This window comes from Sus scrofa, chromosome 8, assembly GCF_054392235.1.
Source record: "Sus scrofa isolate SSC_HxYL_T2T_F1_AM1 chromosome 8, Sscrofa_HxYL_maternal_Yorkshire_Landrace_v2.0, whole genome shotgun sequence".
In the NCBI taxonomy this organism is placed as follows: Eukaryota; Metazoa; Chordata; class Mammalia; order Artiodactyla; family Suidae; genus Sus; species Sus scrofa.
This window is the reverse complement of record NC_139390.1, coordinates 72,089,570-72,110,090: the sequence shown is the minus strand read 5'-3', so window position 1 is coordinate 72,110,090 and position 20,521 is coordinate 72,089,570. Positions and strand designations below refer to the sequence as shown.

At 33.4% G+C, this 20,521-nt stretch overlaps 1 protein-coding gene and 1 long non-coding RNA gene across 6 annotated transcripts in view; one reads left to right on the top strand and one right to left on the bottom strand.

The window, feature by feature from the left end:
- The window catches only part of LOC146400834 (uncharacterized), a 421,507-nt gene that overhangs the window by 159,979 nt on the left and 241,007 nt on the right, over positions 1 to 20,521 (bottom strand). The gene's annotated exons all lie outside the window — the stretch shown is intronic.
- Positions 1 to 20,521, top strand: part of LOC100513296 (transmembrane protease serine 11F) — an 87,917-nt gene that overhangs the window by 994 nt on the left and 66,402 nt on the right. For 2 of the 5 annotated variants that reach the window (XM_084972406.1, XM_084972407.1), the window contains exon 1: positions 9,452 to 9,515. Coding sequence is in view for 2 of the 5 variants with exons in the window: in XM_021101393.2 (XP_020957052.1) it covers positions 9,505 to 9,515 (11 nt within the window). In the remaining 3 variants the exon portion in view is untranslated. Of the gene's footprint in view, positions 1 to 9,051; positions 9,516 to 20,521 lie in introns of those variants that run through there. The other 3 variants (XM_021101393.2, XM_084972405.1, XM_021101395.2) reach the window with 3 other exon arrangements.

Here is a 20,521-nt window from a genome sequence, read left to right as displayed (position 1 = left end):
GATAGACAAAATCATGGTTATTTAGATTTAGTTCTTTTGCAGACAGTTTCTTAAAACTCAAGTGAGTCTGTTACTTCAATGAAAATAACTAATAATGTGCTTGTGATGAAATTAAAACTCTCAAGTGAAAATTAGAAATTGTGAAAATTTATCTAATCCCCTGTAAATTGAGAGCTTTTATAATGAAGTCTATGTTGATACTATATAATGAAATGTTTCAGTGTTTGGGAGATCTGTATGACTATGTGAACCAAGTCAACCAATACTTTATAAATAGCCAATGCATGATATTACAAAATCATACATATTAAAGGATCCACTTACAAAGCAACAGAGATTGAGGGATTTTAACATAACAAAGTACAATTTCATTGGCTTGGCTCCAGATGCTATATTGCAACAACTAACCTCAGAAAAACCACCACTTTTTAAGATTTGATGTAGGACCAAAGAACACCTACAATTATTTGAATAGGCTATCAAATACTCCTTTTTTTCCAACTACATCTCTATGTAAACAGAATTTTCCTAAAACACTTCAATCAAAGCAATTCACTGCAGTGCAGTGAGTTCAAAAGCAGATAGACATAAATTGAGATTCACAATGCTTTTTAAAATATAGTTTAAAAAGTTATTTTAAAATGGCTGATTATTTTTATTTTAAATTAATACATAAACATTTAAAGATTTTTAGTTTTATTTTTTAACAGAGTAAATATTGATAGACAGCCCACATAAACCAGAACTGTGTAGCATTTTCAATAATTTTTAAGGGTATGTAGAAATTATGAGAACAAAATGTCTGAGTATCTTTGATTTAATTCTTTGCAAAGGAGAAGCCAACAATAACAGAACTATGTAATGATAGGGTGTTAATTTATTAGTCTTGAAGCTAGATTTCAAAAACAGAAAAACCACAAAAAACGTCACCTGTTATTTTTTCATTTAGTGACTCAGCCTACCACATTTTTAACATAGTGACTGTGCATCTAATGACAGCAAATCAGAAGCTTTAAAAAGTATGATGCTAGTGCTCTAGGTGATATTTTCTGTTCATTTGTTTTAATTACTATTTATCTTCTGGTCCCAAGCATTCAACATAATTGCTTCCACAATCACACTGAAGATTTCTAACAATATTCATACATTTGGATGATCAGAACTTTGGGTGACCCTACTACAAATCATCCTGGTTTGTCATAGATCACATAATTAAAATCATTCAAGTATAACTATTTGGGAAATTAAAAAGACACAGAGATAATACTGTCTAAAATTTCTTTTGGCAGACATAGAAATAGAGGCCCAGAGAGGGGTAGATAACATGCAAGGTTACTATGTGACTGATTCTGGAACTGGAATCTAGTTTCCTAGTCAACTACTCTTTTCAGTCTGTTACTATTTATTCTCTCCAGATACCCACTTTCTGATATGTGAAATCTTTTGTACAAAGTATTGAATTACAATGTTACGATAATTCTATAGACCTCAATCAGTGATCTTGTGAAATTTTCACCCATTCCTTCAGTCCACTAGGAAGGCCCAGGTTTATTAAATTATTGTTTTGAGGTATTAAAATCGAGGTGGGAAGATTCAAAACTGAAAATTCAATGTGGAAGTTTCACTTAATTTTTCAGGAAGTCCTGTTCTAGTTGCTGCTACCTTACATGTCATGACAAAAACGATTTTTACTGTCGTTATTTGAGTTAACATTGAAACTGGAGCCTCTGAGAGATTATAGATAAAGAGCATTTAAAGAGCCATGCTCTGAGGACATTCTGAAGTTTATATGTAAAGGAACACTTGAGCACAGTAATCTTCAGAATTTCCTATGTTCCTTCTCTCATTTCTTTTATTTTCAAAAATTGTTTTCTGCCTATTTTTTCTCTTTTCTACTCTTCCCATTTCCCATCCTCACACCTATAATGAATTAGTGATTTAAAAAACGTTACATTTATTCAATAACTGTATGTTGCCAGTTTTCACATATAATCTTATCCTTATATAAATATCTATATTGTTTAATATTTTTGTGCATATCTTCACAGTATATTTTCTTCTCTTTAAAACTGTATACAGCTTTCTCTACATGGGTCTGGCGTATTTCTTAAGGCTCTTACGAGTTATGCTGTATAGTTTTTGCTTTTGTGAAAGAAATGATATTGTTATTATTTACAGTTTGCTAGTACCGATAAAGTTATTAATTTTGGTATATTTATGTTTTGAATCAAATCACTTTGAAATCTTTTATTAGTGTACCAGTTTTCCATTTATTTAGCTTAGATTTTCTATGTAGAAATAGTATTTTTTACCTACCAGACTTTCAATAGTTAAAAATTCTTTTACAATTTCCTGCCATATCATATTATATCATGAACATACAGAAAACTGTTAGGTAATATTTGAATCCCTCCCTTTAACAATGTAAAAAATGATGATTCAGAGGAAATCTATGATAACCTATGTTAATATTATCTATTTTTTAAAAAAGGACGCATGTTAATCTGTAATCAATCCCTACAATCCCTACTGAAATAGGTTTAAGGTCATTATATCAGTTGCTATAAAATAATTACATTGTTATTCATGGAGAATTAAGAATAAATCATCCTCTTTTAAACCTTTAGCAATATATTTGATAAAATTTTAGTTGTTTATAACACACTTCTGGAAGTTGTAAAATAATAATTAAATACCTATTTACCACTGGTTTCTATCCTAAACCAAAGAGTGGACATGAGAGAATTTGTAATCTTTGAGATGTGTCATTAAGCACAAATTTCTAATCTTGTAGTTAATAGGGCATAATAACCATAGCTCTCATGAGGAAATCCTGACCAATCAACCTTGCATTATGACTGGTTTCATTCATGAATTACAGGCAGAAAGAAATTCCTCCAGCATTCTTGATAGCTCAGTAGGTTAAGGATCTGGTATTGTCCCTGCTTTTGCATGGGTTCAACCCCTGGCCCAGGAACTTCTGCATGCCACAGCCAAAAAAAAGGAAGGAAAGGAAAGGAAAGGAAAGGAAAGGAAAGGAAAGGAAAGGAAAGGGAAGGGAAGGAAAAAGGAAAGGAAAAAGGAAAGGAAAGGAATGAAAAGGAAAGGAAAGGAAAGGAAAAAGGAAAGGAAAAAGGAAAGGAATGGAAAGGAAAGGAAAGGAAAGGAAAGGAAAGGAAAGGAAAGGAAAGGAAAGGAAAGGAAAGGAAAGGAAAAGAAACTCCTCCTTGTAAGAGGTACTTGACATGCATAGATAATGAGAAATATAAGTAAGGGTTTAGTACACTCACTAGAGAGGAATGAAACAAAGCACATGGTTTAGAAAAAGATGGAGATTAATGGAGTTCAGTGTTATGTGAATTTGGAATGAAATAAGAAGATGTCCAGAGTTGAATGAGAATCATTAACATGTTACTAGATGAGGAGTAGTTTTGGGAGAGATATTGAGAGATGGTATTCAGATCAGGGCCAGACTTGGGAATAGAATCTTCAAAAAGCAAAAGCAGGAGAGTCTTTGAGTGATACTCATCCCTCAGCCTGGTTACTGGATCTCTGTGGTCTGTGCCTACTAGTATAGAAGCCAAGTAAAGTAAATCACCTCTGTAAATTCTGTTTTCACCCCCCAATCAGAAATCTAATTTAGTAGAAGTTTTATATTATATCTAGTTCATAGGATCCCAGAGGAACAACTTAATTCATTCTAGAACAGCTTCTTGGTCGTTCTAATTTGGATGCCTAAGGACCAAATTAAAGAGATATTTTTCAAAACCAGTGCTATTACCTGTTAATAGTAAAGATGACTGTTTAGTAAAACATGTGTATGTATCTGTATGAATACTCTGCTGTAATATAAAATATATTTTTACTATAGAACATAGTAAACTTTGGTAGGGGTGAATAGCTGCACTAAAATGTATTAAACTCTTCATAACTGACGAAGAAAAACTGAATGCCCACAAGATTACTTTTGAACATGATTAGGAGGTCAGCTAGGTTGGGGACAGTAGTGGGAGTAGTCAATCCCCAGCAGGGAGGAATATTTTATCAATGATGTTGTCTAAAATTTCTGGTGCATGGTGACAATAATAACCTCACCAACATTAATCAGTTTTATTTTGTTTTAGAATTATTTACAGACAATACACACAGCATAACAGACAGCTTCTACAAGCCATGACTTGAGTCTGAGTGCACCATGTCATCTGAAAATAGTGATAGTTTTACTTCTTCTTTTCTGTTTTAGAATTCTTTTATTTCTTTTTCTTCTCTGATTGCTGTGGCTAGGACTTCCAGACCTATGTTGAATAAAAGTAGTGAGAGTGGGCATCCCTGTCTTGTTTCTGATCTTAAAGGAAATGCCTTCAGCTTTTCATTGTTGTGTATGATGTTAGCTGTGAGTTTGTCATATATATGGTTTTTATTATGTTTAAGTATGCTCCTCTGTGCCCACTTTCTGAAGCGTTTTTTTCAGAAATGGATGTTGAATTTTATCAAAATTTTTTCAGCATCTGTTGAAATGATCATATAGTTTTTAATTCTTCAATTTCTTAATGTGGTATCACATTGGTTGATTTGCAGATATTGAAAAAATCCTTGCATCCCTGGGAAAAATCCCATTTCATCATGATGCATGAATATTTTAATGTATGTTGTAGTTAGTTTGCTAGTATTTTGTTGAGGACTTTTGAATCTGTGTTCATCAGTGATATTGGCCTGTAATTTTCTCATTTTTTTATATCTATCTGGTTTTGGTATCAGAGTGATTGTGGCCTCATAGAATGAGCTTGGAAGTATACCCTCCTCTTCAATTTTTTGGAACAGTTTCAGAGAAATATGTGTTAATTCTTCTCTAAACGTTTGGTAGAATTCACCTGGAAGCCATCGGATTCTAGACTTTTATTTGTAGGGAGTTTCTTAATTACGGATTCAACTTCTTTCAGCTTTTTATACCTGATATATGAAAGAAAGCCTTGGGTAAAAATTCCTTCATAATTCTATTCTTCTTTCCTAATCATTAAATTGAGTTTATTGGAGTCTGACAAATTATGAAAATGAATAAGCTAGATATGTCTAGAAAATATTCTATAGATTCATATTCATATCTGTCTCACTAGGCTTTTATAGAACTTAAGGACTATCTTACTGTATAATATGCAAGGTCAGTAATATTTAAACTATTTCAAACATGGGATGAAATAAAACTGTGGGAGTATTTGCTGATAGGAAATGTTGCTTGTTTGGCTTCCCTGAATCCTACAAGAATCTTCTCTGTAGTAATGATGTATGCTCCTGTAGCATGTTGCATTTTTCTTTTCTTTCTTTTCTTTTTTTTTTTTTTGTCTTTTTTTGCCATTTCTTGGGCCGCTCCCATGACATATGGAGGTTCCCAGGCTAGGGGTCTAATCGGAGCTGTAGCTGCCAGCCTATGCCAGAGCCACAGCAACGCAAGATCCGAGCCGAGTCTGCAACCTACACCACAGCTCACGGCAATGCCGGATCGTTAACCCATTGAGCAAGGCCAGGGATCGAACCCACAACCTCATGGTTCCTAGTCGGATTCGTTAACCACTGCGCCACGACGGGAACTCCGCATTTTTCTATCACAATGTACTTTACTGGGATTACTTGCTTGATGATTGTCTTCTTTGTTCCATTATAAGGTCTTTGCAGACAGAAATTCATACTGTTTGCTACAGCATGCTTAGCAATTAGCATACTGTTTGACAAATAGTAGGTGCTCAACAGATATTGTTCAATGAATGTATGCATGTATAAGTGACTACTTGAATCCAATTTCTAGAAGTACTCTTAGTTTGAGAATTTCTAGAGATGACAAAGTGGTTTGATTATTTTGGATGACCACATATTTTGGAATAAGAACTACATAGATATAACGAGTCAATAATTTAAAAGTAAAACAGAGAAATCTTTTACGATACTCAATAAAATCTTAATACAAATTTTCATTATCTCTTTAAGGATGTTGTGAAAACTCTTAACTATACAGTCAGGAGACTACATTGTTGTCTACATTGTATTCTTTACTTTCTCTTTTCCTTTTCTCCTATTCTTCTTTCTCTTGCTTGTCCTCTCTATTCCTACTTCTCCTTCCTTTGCATTTTCTTCTAGAATCTGGTACATTAATTTCTAGCCAAGATAATGCACTTGCATGAATAGAAAGATAGAAAAAAAGAAAGAGAAAAATAAAAAGAGAAAAGAAAGGAAGGAAGAAGGAGAGAAAATATAAGGGTGGATACATCATTAGGATTGTCCTGAAAATTTGGAATTTTTTTTTCCACATAGAGAAATAGCATCCCTATGCTATTTCTGAGCTTTCCTGAGCTCTTTCCTGAGCTTTCCAGATAAGAATAAACCATCAAGCATAATATTAGTGTTGGATTAAGTCCTATATATAGGATAACAGGATATAATCAATCAAGAACTCAAAGATCACTTGTTTCAATAGTCCTTAATGTGTCTTATATCATAAAACCTATAGCAAATCTGATTAAAATAAATTATATACATATACATACAAACAATTGTTTATAGTAATTTCAGTAAATCCACCTGAAATATATTCACAGACCCTGAACCTAGTCCAAATCCTGAAAATTATCTATTCTTTCTACCTAACTAGCTAGTTAGCTATCATCTATCATCTATATACCTACCTATTCATTCTTCCATCCTTCTATCTAGGAAATGAGATCTAGAGATGCTATCTGTATTATTTAGATGCATAACTAAATGAGGTGATGTCTGTAACCAGGGCCCCAGGCTTCCTGATCATGCTTCCTCCTACTCTTTGTGCTAGAAAGGAGATTATAGAAGGAAAAAGGACTTTTTTACACATCTCTGGTATTCTCATATATTTTCTTAACAGTTGCCTCCCTCCATTCTAAAAAGTAATTGAGCTATGTGTCCATAAAAGACTGCTTTGGTTCACATGTCTGTGAAGAAATCTTAGAATGTACAGGATCAATGCTATAAGATTCAGTGGTTATTTCCTATAGTTCTTTCTACATCTTGGCTGACTTTCCTAGAGGAAATGGTTTCAGATCCTCCATTTCAACCTCATCATTTTCTTAAATAACAAAATGCTCTAAGATAGACGACCAAGTTGATAGCACTATGCTATTGATAGTGAAGGTTAAAAGTACCTTGCTCCAGGAAATAAGCAGGTTAAGTTGGTCAAATCATTTTGGTAATGCTCAGAATGAAACTTCTACTTGTGGCTCAGCAAGCTGCTCACCATTCCTCTGACAATTAATGGTGCACATGAACAAAATGACCTGCAACCATATCATGGTCCTAAGGTAGAGTGAATATCAATAAGAAGAATTAAAGGTAATGATGACTCCTTTAGTTTGGGAAATGCTTTAGTTGTTGGGGAAGAATATTCCTTGACAACTGGATGCTTCTATTTGGGAGGTGAAGCAAAAGCCTAAATGTAGGGTTCCCAGTTCATTAGTGTGATGTAGGGAAATCAGTATGGAAGAAATGCAACTTTACATACAGTCATGAGCTATGCCCTTCATAGTTTTGCATGTTAATGTCAAACATGACACCTAGAAAGCTTTTCAATTTTTTTTTTTTCTATTGCTGTTCATGAATTTGACCACTCCTTGTTCACGGGTCATTCCAATGATCCAGGGCATTAATTATCTAATCTTTGTGACGGAAAAGTACACACTCTCCGTGAAGGTCTGGGGACATATCTCCTTGTATCATTCTTTGGCACAGTATTACCAGCCACTCTGTGATTTTGCCATTTGATTTTGACGCTATCACTATGCTAAGAGCATTTTTTTTTAAAGGAAAGTTCTTTTGATGTAAGAATCCTTGGCATTAAGAAGCAACTCTGGATCCTTAACCCACCAAGCAAGGCCAGGGATAGAACCTGCATCTTCATGGATACTAGTTACCACTGAGCCTCAATGGGAACTCCGGACTTGCTTCTTGTATGGCATAATTTCCCCCACTTAAGTCAGAGTTTATTTTCTACTATATTATTATTTTAAAATATAAAGAGCTGAGAATATTTTTATGAATTTTAACAAGTATCAATTATGAGACCATTTATTAATGAGAAATATTTTAATGTAAACATTAAAACCATTTATAAAGCATATTTGCACACCATTAATTTCAAATTAGTGCAGTATTACTATACGGAAAATAAAAATAATAATTGGATATAGTCATATACTAAAATTAGTATATTTTCCATACCTTTTTTGTTAATTGTTTATTTTTTTGTTTTTGAAGAAAATTAAATCTCCAGAGAACAAAAGTTACTTTTCCTAGGTTAAGCTATAATTTTCAACATAGTTAAAGTGATTTGGTTTCTGTGAACTACTTATTCAGAAATTTTTATTACTGCTCAAAATGTTATTGTTACACATCTCTGTTACATTATTTACGATTATACAAACTGACAGTCTTCTCCAGTGTTTCCCTTTATAAAATGTCTTGGGAAATATATTTCATATTAATGTCTTAGTGAAACAGCATGGTAAAAGTGTTAAGATTAGATTCATATTGTATGTGTAATATTTTAGATAAAATATATATATAAAAGATATTAGATATGTATGAACAACAAAGACTCAAAAGCTTTTTTTTCTTTCCCTTTAATATTTCCTGGCTCTGACCTTTAAAAGCAGCTCTTAAAATTGCTGTATTCATCCTGCAGTTTCACTGATCTATATTAGAGTTTCATGTTTTCTGACTAAAACCTCTGAGGCTGAATGCAGTTATCTAAAGTGACTACTGAAGAATTCACACACACTAAAATGGACTAAGCTGTTGTTAATGATGAGAAAGGAGAAAAAATGTTTTGAAGTAGTTTTTTTTTTTTTTTGCCTTTTGGGGGATAAATAAATTACTTTAATACAATCTATTATCTTTCTGTTATCAGAGCTACAATGGACAATATTAGAAAAAGCTAAGACAGTCCTAATATTTTACTCATGAAAAAATAAGCCCCAAGTAGCTGAGCAGCCAGCCCATTATCATACCACCAAAGGCAGCAAAGACAAGCATCCTGGCCCATGGCCCAGGTCTTTCCCACACAACTGCCCCTCATGGTCCCTCAAAGGGGAGAAGATGTGACAGTTCTGATGAAGGGGCACAAAATATCATCACTGCACTTTAAAGTTTTATTGATTTATTTATTGGAACACAAATGGAGGTCACACCTCAATGCTGATCATACTTCCCAACCAGGAAGTGGGCTCTCTGAGTCAGCAGCACGGCGTGTTGTTCCTCTGCGAAGGTATGGACAGTTGCTTCATTGCGTGAAATCAGCTGGCACAAAATTGATCATGTTCTTATCAGGAGATTTCCAGGCTGCAGACCTCAGTGACTAGTCACTAAACTGGTCAGACTTGTTTCCTTTCTTGTTGCCAGTGACTCTGATTATTTTCCAGCCTCCCAGCCCTGACTTGGAGGATAAAGATCAGATGGTGACTGAACAGAAGCTGCCCGGGTCCTGGGTCCATGATGTACGCGTAAGTACTCAGCTTTTCTCAGTCAGGGTCATCAGCAGGACAGAGGGATAGGGCTCCTGAGACAAGCAGGACGGATGTTGACTGGTGGAGAGGGCTTGAAAACTAAGAGTTTTTCATGTGTGTTACTGTATTTTGTGTTAAAGTTTTGTTAATTTTAATAGTAATAATTTTTTTTAAACAAAAGGAACTAATGTCCTTTCTTTCTAAATGATAGAGATAGAAATTATATACAGTAATAAATTATCTATACCTCAAAGAATGAAGTATTTAATACAGTTTATTTAATTTCTTTAGTATGATTAATAGCTTGGTATAAAATTTTGTCTTATGTTACCTATTGAAGCCTATTCTTGGAAAGCTTGAAATTTAATTGTAAGAGAAGAGTCTATTAGAGCTCTTATTTCTTTAACTCTAAATAATAGAAAGTATGATAGCAACAGTATTAGTGTATCTATCATACAAATGAAATGATGAAATTAAAATATTCATATCTAAAAAATTATTGAATTAACAAAATCTAAACTCTATGTGACACTGGTCATAATTGAACTCCAAAACAACTGATTAATTAATGAACTTAAGGCAAACTATTTTGTATTTACTTTTATATTTATGTAACTTCAGGCTATTATTTTACAGACTCAGAAGTGAATAACTGCTATTTGATGAGAGTGATTTTGTTCAAACTCCTGCTTAGTCTAAACTTACTTCTTGGAGATTCTTAATCTCTCTACAGACACCAGTTTCCCACAACTTAATCATGACTTTGTGATTATTATAATGGTGAATTATATTATAATGGTATCATTATATTATAATGGTATCATTTGATTTTGTGTTTAATTAGATATAATACTGTAAGCCTTTAGGCTATGACACTTAAATAGTGACTGTTTTCCCTCCCTAATTCACCCTCGAATAACAGCAGAGGCTGAGGAAGACTGCCCATTTCTGCAAAAAGCTTCCGCCCATGGACCCTTTCATGATAGGAGGATCTCATAGCACATTATCTGTACTCCTTATTAATTATGATAAAGTGTATTTCTTATTTACAAAGAGAAGTTTAGAGTAAGACAAAATGTGTGGTAGAGAAAACTTACTTTTATATTTAACAAATTTCATCTAAAGATATGTTAACAATTTCAGTTTTCCAAATTAGCAAAAGGCTTGACATTCTCTTGATCTCCTTTTTTTCCCCAGAATTCTGTGGTGTGGCTTTTCTATCAGCCTGGCTCTCCTCTTCCCAATTTATGGCATCATCTCTACTCACTCACTTTTTCACTTTGAAAGTATTATTATTGACTATGAAATTTCTACACTGAAGCCTCATCGGCACTAATTCAGTTTAGCGTGCTAAGGATTTCAAGTATATTTCCAATTGAATTCCAGATCAGTATTATTATTACTATTAAATTTATGTTGTGGTGCTAATGAGGATTTATTGTATTATTATGTCCAAAAATATAGATTGTGCCATAGAAATAAGCTAAGAAGATCAGGCAGTGGTTCATTTAATTCATTTGTAAAGATATTTTGCCCAAGGGATCTCATCTCTCAAAGAGTGAATGAGTTAGACATGTGATGGCTTCTTAGCAGATGTTTTTGCTCATTGGTGTAGAAAGAATACTACCATAAGCTTTAGATGTGTTCTAGATTCAGCTTTGCATTCATTTGTCTGGACAAGTCACTTCCCTTTCAATACTTCACTTTTATTTGTAAAATATAAGGGTAGTTTACAATGAAATAAATGGGAAAGCAGGGTGTCATCAACATTAATGGGACTTGAAATACTTTTTGTGGATAAGCATGAAGCTATTTTTGTTTTATTGGTTCCTAATCTGGAAACGTTATATTATTCATTTTGATTTTTCTTCTTTATATGAAATGATGATGAAATAATATCTCATATTAATATTGTTGTGGTTTTACTACATTGTAGGAGTATTGTGGAACTGTTATTTAAAATACGATTATGTGTGTGCACTATGTTGTGATAATAGAACATTTCTTACCATGGGTCACGGTCAAAAATATTTTTAAAAACATTGCATTAGGTATCTTTAAAGTCTTTTTGAATACTTAAATTCTATGATTCTGAAAGAGCTAATAGCTAGTTAATATGGAGAACTTAATAACTTTCTTAAGGCCTTAGAGGACCACTTAAATTATCCTAAAATGTAGATTTTTTTTTTTTTTTTTTTTTTTTGTTGTTGTTGTTGGCCTCTATATCTGGTGCTTTCTACAAGAAAGCCAGAGATAAGAGATATGGTTACCAACAAGCAGTGATCTTAGAGGCAGGAGGCAAATCAATAAGCCTCACCCTGATGGCAAGATCTGATAAATGTTTAAAAAAAAAAAAAAGTATAAGCAATGTGCTATGGGGGTGCCCAGTCAATCTCATAAAAGCTTCTCTGAATATATAACGATTGAATTTAGTTTTTAAAAACAAGTAGGAATTAGTTGGAGGAGAAAGAAGGAAATATTCTTGGATCAAGAGAAGATAGCCTTTGCAAAAGTCAAGAGACAAAAATAAATGTTGGAAATTATTAAATGATACTGCAGTGATCAGTCAGATTATGAAGATCTTTGAACTTTATTTGGGAATTGAGCAAAAATTTAGTTGAGGAAGAAATGATGAAATCTGCAATTCAGAAATGTTAGAGTAGACCACCAGAGCAGTGTGGTGGTTCTATGTTTTGGGTACAGTTGCAGAACTAAATGAAAGGAGTACCAAGACGACCATCTATGTATATGTTGTTTCTTCTGCTGTAACAAAGGTGCCTTCTCACATTAGCTGAGACCCTGTAGTCTTCCTGTCCTCACATCTTACATCTTAATTTCCTGAAGCATAGTTGTCCTATTCAAACTCACATAACATATGCTATATGCTATATACCTCTACTCAAACTCACATAACATATGCTATATACCTCTATTGGCCCTTTTCTGTATGACTATATGTTTACAATTGTGTTTCTCTAGTTGAACAGAGAGCTGTCTGTATTCCCAGCGCCAAATACATTGCTTTGCCCATTGCAGACTTTCAAGATTTGTGTGCTGGGAGTTCCCATAGTGGCACAGTGGTTAACGAATCCGACTAGGAACCATGAGGTTGCGGGTTCGATCCCTGCCCTTGCTCAGTGGGTTAATGATCCAACATTGCCATGAGCTGTGGTGTAGGTTGCAGATGCGGCTCGGATCCTGCGTTGCTGTGGCTCTGGCGTAGGCTGGTGGCTACGGCTCCAATTGGACCCCTAGCCTGGGAACCTTCATATGCCACGGGAGCGGCCCAAGAAATAGCAAAAAAAAAAAGACCAAAAAAAAAAAAAAGATTTGTGTGCTGATTTAAGTAACATATGCCTAAAGCCAAAGAACAGATTCTAAGAAAAGACAAAGGCCAGGAGTAAATGAAAATTTCAAATTTTCTTTTCATTCATTTGTTCAAGAAGACCTATGAAATATTTGAGATAATAGTAATTCAGAAGGTAAATAAAATGCTGAAGAGTGCAAATAATATGTGTAACTGGGTCACCATGCTGTACAGTAGAAAAAAAGAAAATAAATGGTTAGAAAATTAAAAAAAAAACCAGAGTGGAAATAATTCATTACAAGTAAATTTATTTTGTGGTGCTAATGAGGATTTACTGTAGAACATGTGAAGTAAATTTATTACAAGTAAATTTATTTTGTGGTGCTAATGAGGATTTACTGTAGAACATGTGAAAGCATCAGATAAATGCTTAGCGACTAAATTTTATAGCTTCATTTGTTAATTCAACAAATGCTTATTATTTTAAGTTATAGTACCACACTATACACACATACTGTATGTGTGTATCTACATATATTATATATATGATATGGGTTGTGCATATGTGTAGGAAGACAGCATAGAAACTGGTATCTTGACCAAGAAGCTAAGTCTGTGTTGTTTTGGATAGTTATTTACAGTAGTTTTTGAAAAGGATATTGTGTCTTTGGAATACTGCAGTGTTAGGTGTGTCAATGGGTAAATAGGGACAAGAAAGTTTTTATACTCTTGAATCATGTAATCATTATATGGCCTCATTATTATGAAGCACTTGAACCATTAGCATTTCAGGAAGCTTAATATTCAAAATCCAGGATCGAAAGCCAATGCAAATACAAGTCAGAGATGTTTGCATTTGTTATTTTGGAGTTCTGTACAGTATATTTTCTTCAAATAGTGTGTATGACTAACTTGGCTCTTAACTGATTCCCTGTAATTCCAGTATTTATTTGTTTATATTTCTTTTTCTTTTTTTTTTTTTTGTCCTATTTCTTAGGGCTGCACCCTTGGCATATGGAAGTTCCCAGGAGGGGTTGAATCAGAGCTGCAGCTGCCAGCCTACACCACAGCTGCAGCAATGCAGGATCTGAGCCCTGTCTGTGACCAACACCACAGCTCATGGCAATGCTGGATCCTTAATGCACTGAGTTCAGGGATCAAACCTGCATCCTCATGAATACTAGTTGTGTTCATTACTACTAAGCCATGACAAACTCCAATTAACAGTATTTAAAATGCAATGACCTGTCTTTAAATTATTTTGCAAAGTTTTTAAGATTTTATAATTAATTACTTATTACTGCTCAGAATTTGAAAACAGTCTACTTTGAGGCATTTGACAATTTACTTAACATTATCATTGGATGAAAAGAGCAGCCCACCATTTTGGTATTTTACACAAAATAAAAATGAATTAATATAAAATATAACTATAGAAAGTATATAATAGTATAATCCACTAGTTGGAACGATATGAAATTGCCCTTTGTGTAGGTTAAAAAATGTCATAGTACAAGAAATTTCACGTGGTTCAAACTTACCAGGTCTCTTTCAGGTCTTGTTTTATTTATACTAGAATATGTTATATAGAATGACTAATGCAACTTTAAAATTACATGATATTAAAAACTATCAAGGCAACTTTTGAAAAATCCTTCATACTATCTAAAAAATACTGGCTAAGATCAAACAATCTTGAACACACATCCCAATAGTTGCAATAAAATAAAGCAGGAATTAAGTCCTGAAAATAGAAAAAATAAAATCCAATGCAAAACAGAGTGTAAGGTGTGTCTAGACACTACTGTAAGCAACAAACAAACAAACAAACAAACAAAAATCTCAGAAAATAGTCCAGATAATCATTTGATCTATAGAATGTCAAACAACTGCCTTAGGTCTTATAATTTCCTTTCTCACATCTATTGACAGATTCTTGTCTATACGCTGCTGTACTTCTTTTCATAATCAATTAAATAAACTTGAATAGGCAGAAAGACCTAAAATGAACAGGGTTTTGTGCAATAAGGAAGTGTCAAATCATAAGTGAAGCTATTTAAGAACTGACAATTTCGTCTTGATAAAAGTTTTTAAGAATAGACTAAAAATCAGGTCAGTATGTTACTCCCATACTGAACTCACTGATACTTTCATACATCCTTTCACACTGAAATCATGATGTCAGCCACATGTATAGACCTGAATAAATTGTAGAGTCCTCTTAAGGATTGAGTTTGACATATTAACATAGATACCACCTTGAAACTATGTCCATAGTGTCACCTTAGTTCTCCTCTCTACTAAGTCAGTGAGGCATTTCCTGCCCATTATGACTGCCTCCCTTCTTCTCCCTCTTATCATTCATTCTTTCACAATCATCTTTCCTCTTGGTAGTTACCACTCTCCAATTATACCTTCATTTCCAATCTCAAACTTCAATTGCTTTAGGTGCTACTGGCCACCATTTCTGCTATTAGTAATGCAGAGGAAAGATCAATTCATTTTTTTCATTACTTATATATCACACCACTTTTAAGAACATTAATTCATTGGATATTGTGAATCAGTACTTGGGTTATTATCAGATAAAATGGTTGAGACAACTACCTTCGCCTTTTCACATTTTCTGTAATGATAACTTAAGAAAGAGGTCCTCTTCAGGGGAAAACACAGATTTAAGTTCCTTGCCTTTCACAGTTCATCTTTTTGGGGGCAACTACTTCTTGCTTAGGATTGTTCCTCTGTTCTTATCCTTGGCCTAAAAAGAACAGTGAGAATACTAACCTTGGTTAGTATTTAAAATTGGCAAGACCACTCATTTCTCCTTTTAGTTTATTTAGCTGGTCAACTGGCATCTCCCTCTTACTGAAAACATTTTAAAAGAACATTAAACATTACTTATAACTGATCTGTGGCAACACGAAACATATGGCTTATTTGCCAAGAACTTATTCATTCACAGACTTATGGATCTGTAATAGATTTTTAAATAGTGTTATGTAAAACCATTTGTATTGTGAGGATCTGTTTGTTCTGACTCTCTTAGCACCATCTGTTTGTTAGAAATTTGTATGTCTGAGGTAGTATTGTAGTTTATTATCAAGGGAAATAATAAAGCCAACTTACTGTATTCTTACCTTACTACCCAACTCAAATAAGCTGAGCTAGGTACTACTGATGATATATGTAAGCTAGCATTCAGAGTTAAGCATCAATCTACTTTACCTCAAATTAAAAAAAAATTTAATTCTCCCCATTTTTTTAAAAGTGGATCAGGAATTCAAGAGCACCAATGTGCATATCTCCAAACTAATGAGGATAAAATGTGCTTTATTCAATGATCATCTTTCTGGAAGTGACTTAATAAATTTTGAATAAGATGTACTTTCATTTAACAGGCTATGTATTAAGAATTGTTCTAGATGCCTGGAACTGTATTATCTACTTTAATTATGTATTTTCCATTCATTAGAATAAATGAAATAAACGTTTAAAATGGAATCTACCTATTAGAATTGCATTTTTTGATTCATGTTGCATTTGCTAATGCAGGTGCTACATTTGCAATGGTTAATGGCACAGGAGAAACTACATGGAAACTAGATCCCAAATGCTGCAATATACTTAATGAAATATGACTATTAATATGCATATAGCTATGAAATAAGCTTTTTCTTCTGGATGTAATTCCTTTTCAGAGTTTTATCTGTAGCAAGATATAATATCTCATAACTTGATCAATGGTTTTCATGCAAATATAGAAGTAAATTTCTATTGATCTGTTTATGGAAATAAAAGTAGGATCTATCAGAATATGAATTCAATAATAGAACCCTGGTCATTCTTACAGAGACAAAATTTAGTGCTTACGTTGTTTCATCTATACACACAATTTGTCAGTTTTCTTTAAAATTGTAGAAGATAAAACTTAATTATTCTAGTTAATTCCATAGCTGTGAGATATGTCTTTTTAAACTTCTGTGAATTAGATGATTTTACTCCAGCAAATAACTACCAATTAGTCACTTAATGTATACTTAGACCTTCAAAAACCTAATGAACTAGCATTTGGGTTTTATGGTATTGGTCCATTAGTCAATGATAAGTCTCAGCATTTGAAAGGAAAATGCCAAGAGTGAGAAGCTCTTAGACTTCTTCATGTGCAACACTCTAACCTACTCATGACCTCTTTCACATATGGCCCTTCAGAAATGTGACAGAAAGATTCTGGGGCATGTTAATTTTGTTTATTTAATATACAGATTATATTAGTTGTGAGAACTTCCTTATCTAGGACATTTATACCTTAATCATAGCTCCTCCCTCTGAACTGGATTGCAAAATACTACTGAAATATAAACCTTTACAACAGTCAATTATACAGAAAGTTAAGTAAAGAGCACTGGCTGCTTACTGAAAGCAACTGCATTTTTAAAATTCATATTTATGCATTTATTTTTCCAAAAACTAAATAGCAAGAACACATTCTGTTTCATATCTATGTATGTACACACGTGTGGGTGTGTGTATATACATGTATATCACTTATATATAAGTTGTATATGCCACATATATATAATAAAGTTGTATTATTGCAAGTCCAATTGTAACTGACAGCATTTTGTATAATTTTTTATTATCCGAATAGTAGACAAAATAGTGAAGATTGTTTTAGGGATGGCATAACAAAAATATTGAGACATCAGTAAGTGTACAAAATATTTGTCAGAATATTGTGCCTAAGAGTTTATGGTTTTTAGTCATTATAACTATTTTTATTCCACTTTTGTCCCCTAAGATAATCACCCAACTCAGTTTCACATAGCTGAATCTGATTTTGCATAGCAGAAGCACTTTATACTGTATTAGGTAAGGGTGGTTAAAATTATTTCAAAAAATGGACTAAAAAAAGAATTTATTGAGAGGCCATTGAGCCATCTCATAAAACTTAAAAAAAAAATTGACATAGGAGATATGGATCCAGTCATCTGGGTGTGTTATGTAGGAGGGAAGATGAGACTCAATATGTACTTTCTTGTAATTTAGCATTTCTCTTTTCAATTTCTCTTTTGCCAATATCTGAAATGAGAATTCCTGTGTCATTTTTGAGGACAAACATGCCTTGCCTGTTACCCGATCTGAAGTTCAAAAATGTAATGGTAAACCTCCTGCTGTTCTCTTTTTATGTGACGTGTTATTTGTCCATAGTTTCAGGGGACAATTAGAACCTCAGACCAGGGATTTTTTTATTTCATTCTGCCCATTGCTGAGATCTACTGTTCAGAAAAGAAAAAAAAAAAGATTCCTTTCAAAATATTATTATTGCTCATTGACAAGGCACCTGGTCACCCAAGAACACTGATAAATAAGATTTATCATTATTAACACATTTTTATCACTTTTATTTTGATATCATTCATTATTTATTAACAAAATATCCATTCTTCAGCACATGGATCAATAAGCAATTTCAACTTTCAACCTTATTATTTAAGAAATACGTTTTGTAGAAGTTCCCACTGTTGTTGCAGTAGGTTAAGAATCTGACTGCAGTAGCTCAGGTCACTGCAAAGGTGCAGGTTCAGTCCCCAGACTGGTGCAGTGGGTTAAAGAAAGGATCCAGCATTGACTCAGCTGAGATTGTAGATTGTTCCCTGCCCCGGGAACCTCTATATGTCATGGGTGTGGCCATAAAAAATGAAAAAAAAAAAAAAGAAAGAAAAAAGAAAAAAAAGAAAGAACCAAGTACATCTTGTAAAGCTATATAGTTGCATAGTGATTCTGCTGATGGATCTGGGCAACGTAAATTAAAAACCCTCTGGAAAAGAGTCACCATTCTAGATACCATTAAGAATATCCATGATTCATGAAAACAGACAAAATAACAACATTAACAGGAGCTTTGAAGAAGCTGGTTCCAACCCTCATGGATAACTTTAAGGGGTTCAAGAATTCAACGGAGGAAGGAAATGCAGATGTGGTAGAAATAGTGAAAGAACTAGAATCAGAAGTGGTACCTGAAGATGTGACTGAATTGCTGCAATCGTATAACAGAATTTTAACAGATTAGGGGTTGCTTCCTATGGATGATCAAAGAGAGAGCTTTCTGGAAATGGAATCTACTCCTGGTGAAGATAACATGATTGTTGAAATGACAACAAAGGACTTAGAATATTACATAGATTTAGTTGATAAAGCAATGGCAGGATTTGAGAGGACCGATTCTAATTCTGAAAGAAGTTCTACTGTGGGTAGAATGGTATTAAATCACACTGCATGCTACAGAGAACTCATTTGTCACTCAAAGAAAGACAATGGATGTGGCAAACTTCATTGTTGTCTTATTTTAAGAAATGGTCACAGCCATCCCAGTCTTCAGCAACCACTACCCTGATCAGCAGCCATCAACATCAAGGCAAGACCCTAAACCAGCAAAAAGATTATAACTCACTGAAGGCTAATATGTTAATTAGCATTTTTTTAGCAATAACATATTTTTAATTAAGATATGTACATTGTGGGGTTTTTTTTGTCATAATGCCACTGCATACTTAATGGACTACAACATAATATAACACAACTTATATGCACTAGTAAACCAAAAAATTTGTGTGACTTTACTGCAATATTCACTTTATTGCAGTCATCTTAAACTGAACCTCTAATATCTCTGAGGTATAACTGTACTGTGTTTATAATTCTAATGTTCATTCATTTGATGACAATATATGGAAATACAGCTTGATATTTATATTTAATTTGCTATCCTATGGCCTTTGTAAGCTTACCTACTAGGACTCAATACTTAAGAGATTTTCTATACAAAATGCTAATAAAGGTGATTTATTCCTTTTCATTCTGTATGTTCTTAATTTCTTTTACTTGCTTCATTTGAACTGCCTCGGGCATCCAGGATGAATAGGAGTGATGGTAGCAGAACATCCTTGCTTTGATCCCAATCTTAAGGGAAAGCAATCAGGTCAGTATTCAAATATGTGTGTGCTTTGTTAAATATTTAATTTCCAAGTACACAGACTTATTCTAATTATCAAAAGACACTTCAACACTTGGTCATTACATTGCCATCACTCTGTTTTTAATTATGAAATGGAAGTGTTTCTATAAGAGACTAAAGTGAAATTACTCCTTTAATTATTATTATAAACCCATGGAATAGATTTTGAAAGAATGCTTTCAATATTAATATTATTGTGACTAACTGACTAACTCATTTTCATCTGTAGTTCCACAAAGTGAAACTCAGACTAGTAGTTTATTATATCAAAAATTTTGCTAAGATGCTCATCGATGCAAGTTTTATTACTAGTCTTATTTATTTTATATTACTTTTTACATTTAATTTTTAAAAATCTAAATGCAAATTAAAGGTGACCAAAGCTATGATGGAAAGGTATCCCTGTGAAGAAGAGCCTTTCATGTTTCATGACCATCACTCCTTTAGATCATCCTGGTACCAACCAAATTTTGTAACAGAGTTACTTCATAAACTGCTTCCCATTAAATTTTGAGAGTTAAAATACGTGTCTAGGTAAATTTAGAAGGGTAGTTATTTCCTCTGGATGTTGAGTCACTGTGTTGAACAGAAAAAAATGAGCGTTAAATCAACATGAGATAAAACTTCTTCCCTTGAAGTTTCTATTATGCAGCTATGTGTCTCCCGTTTAGCTTTTTGAAT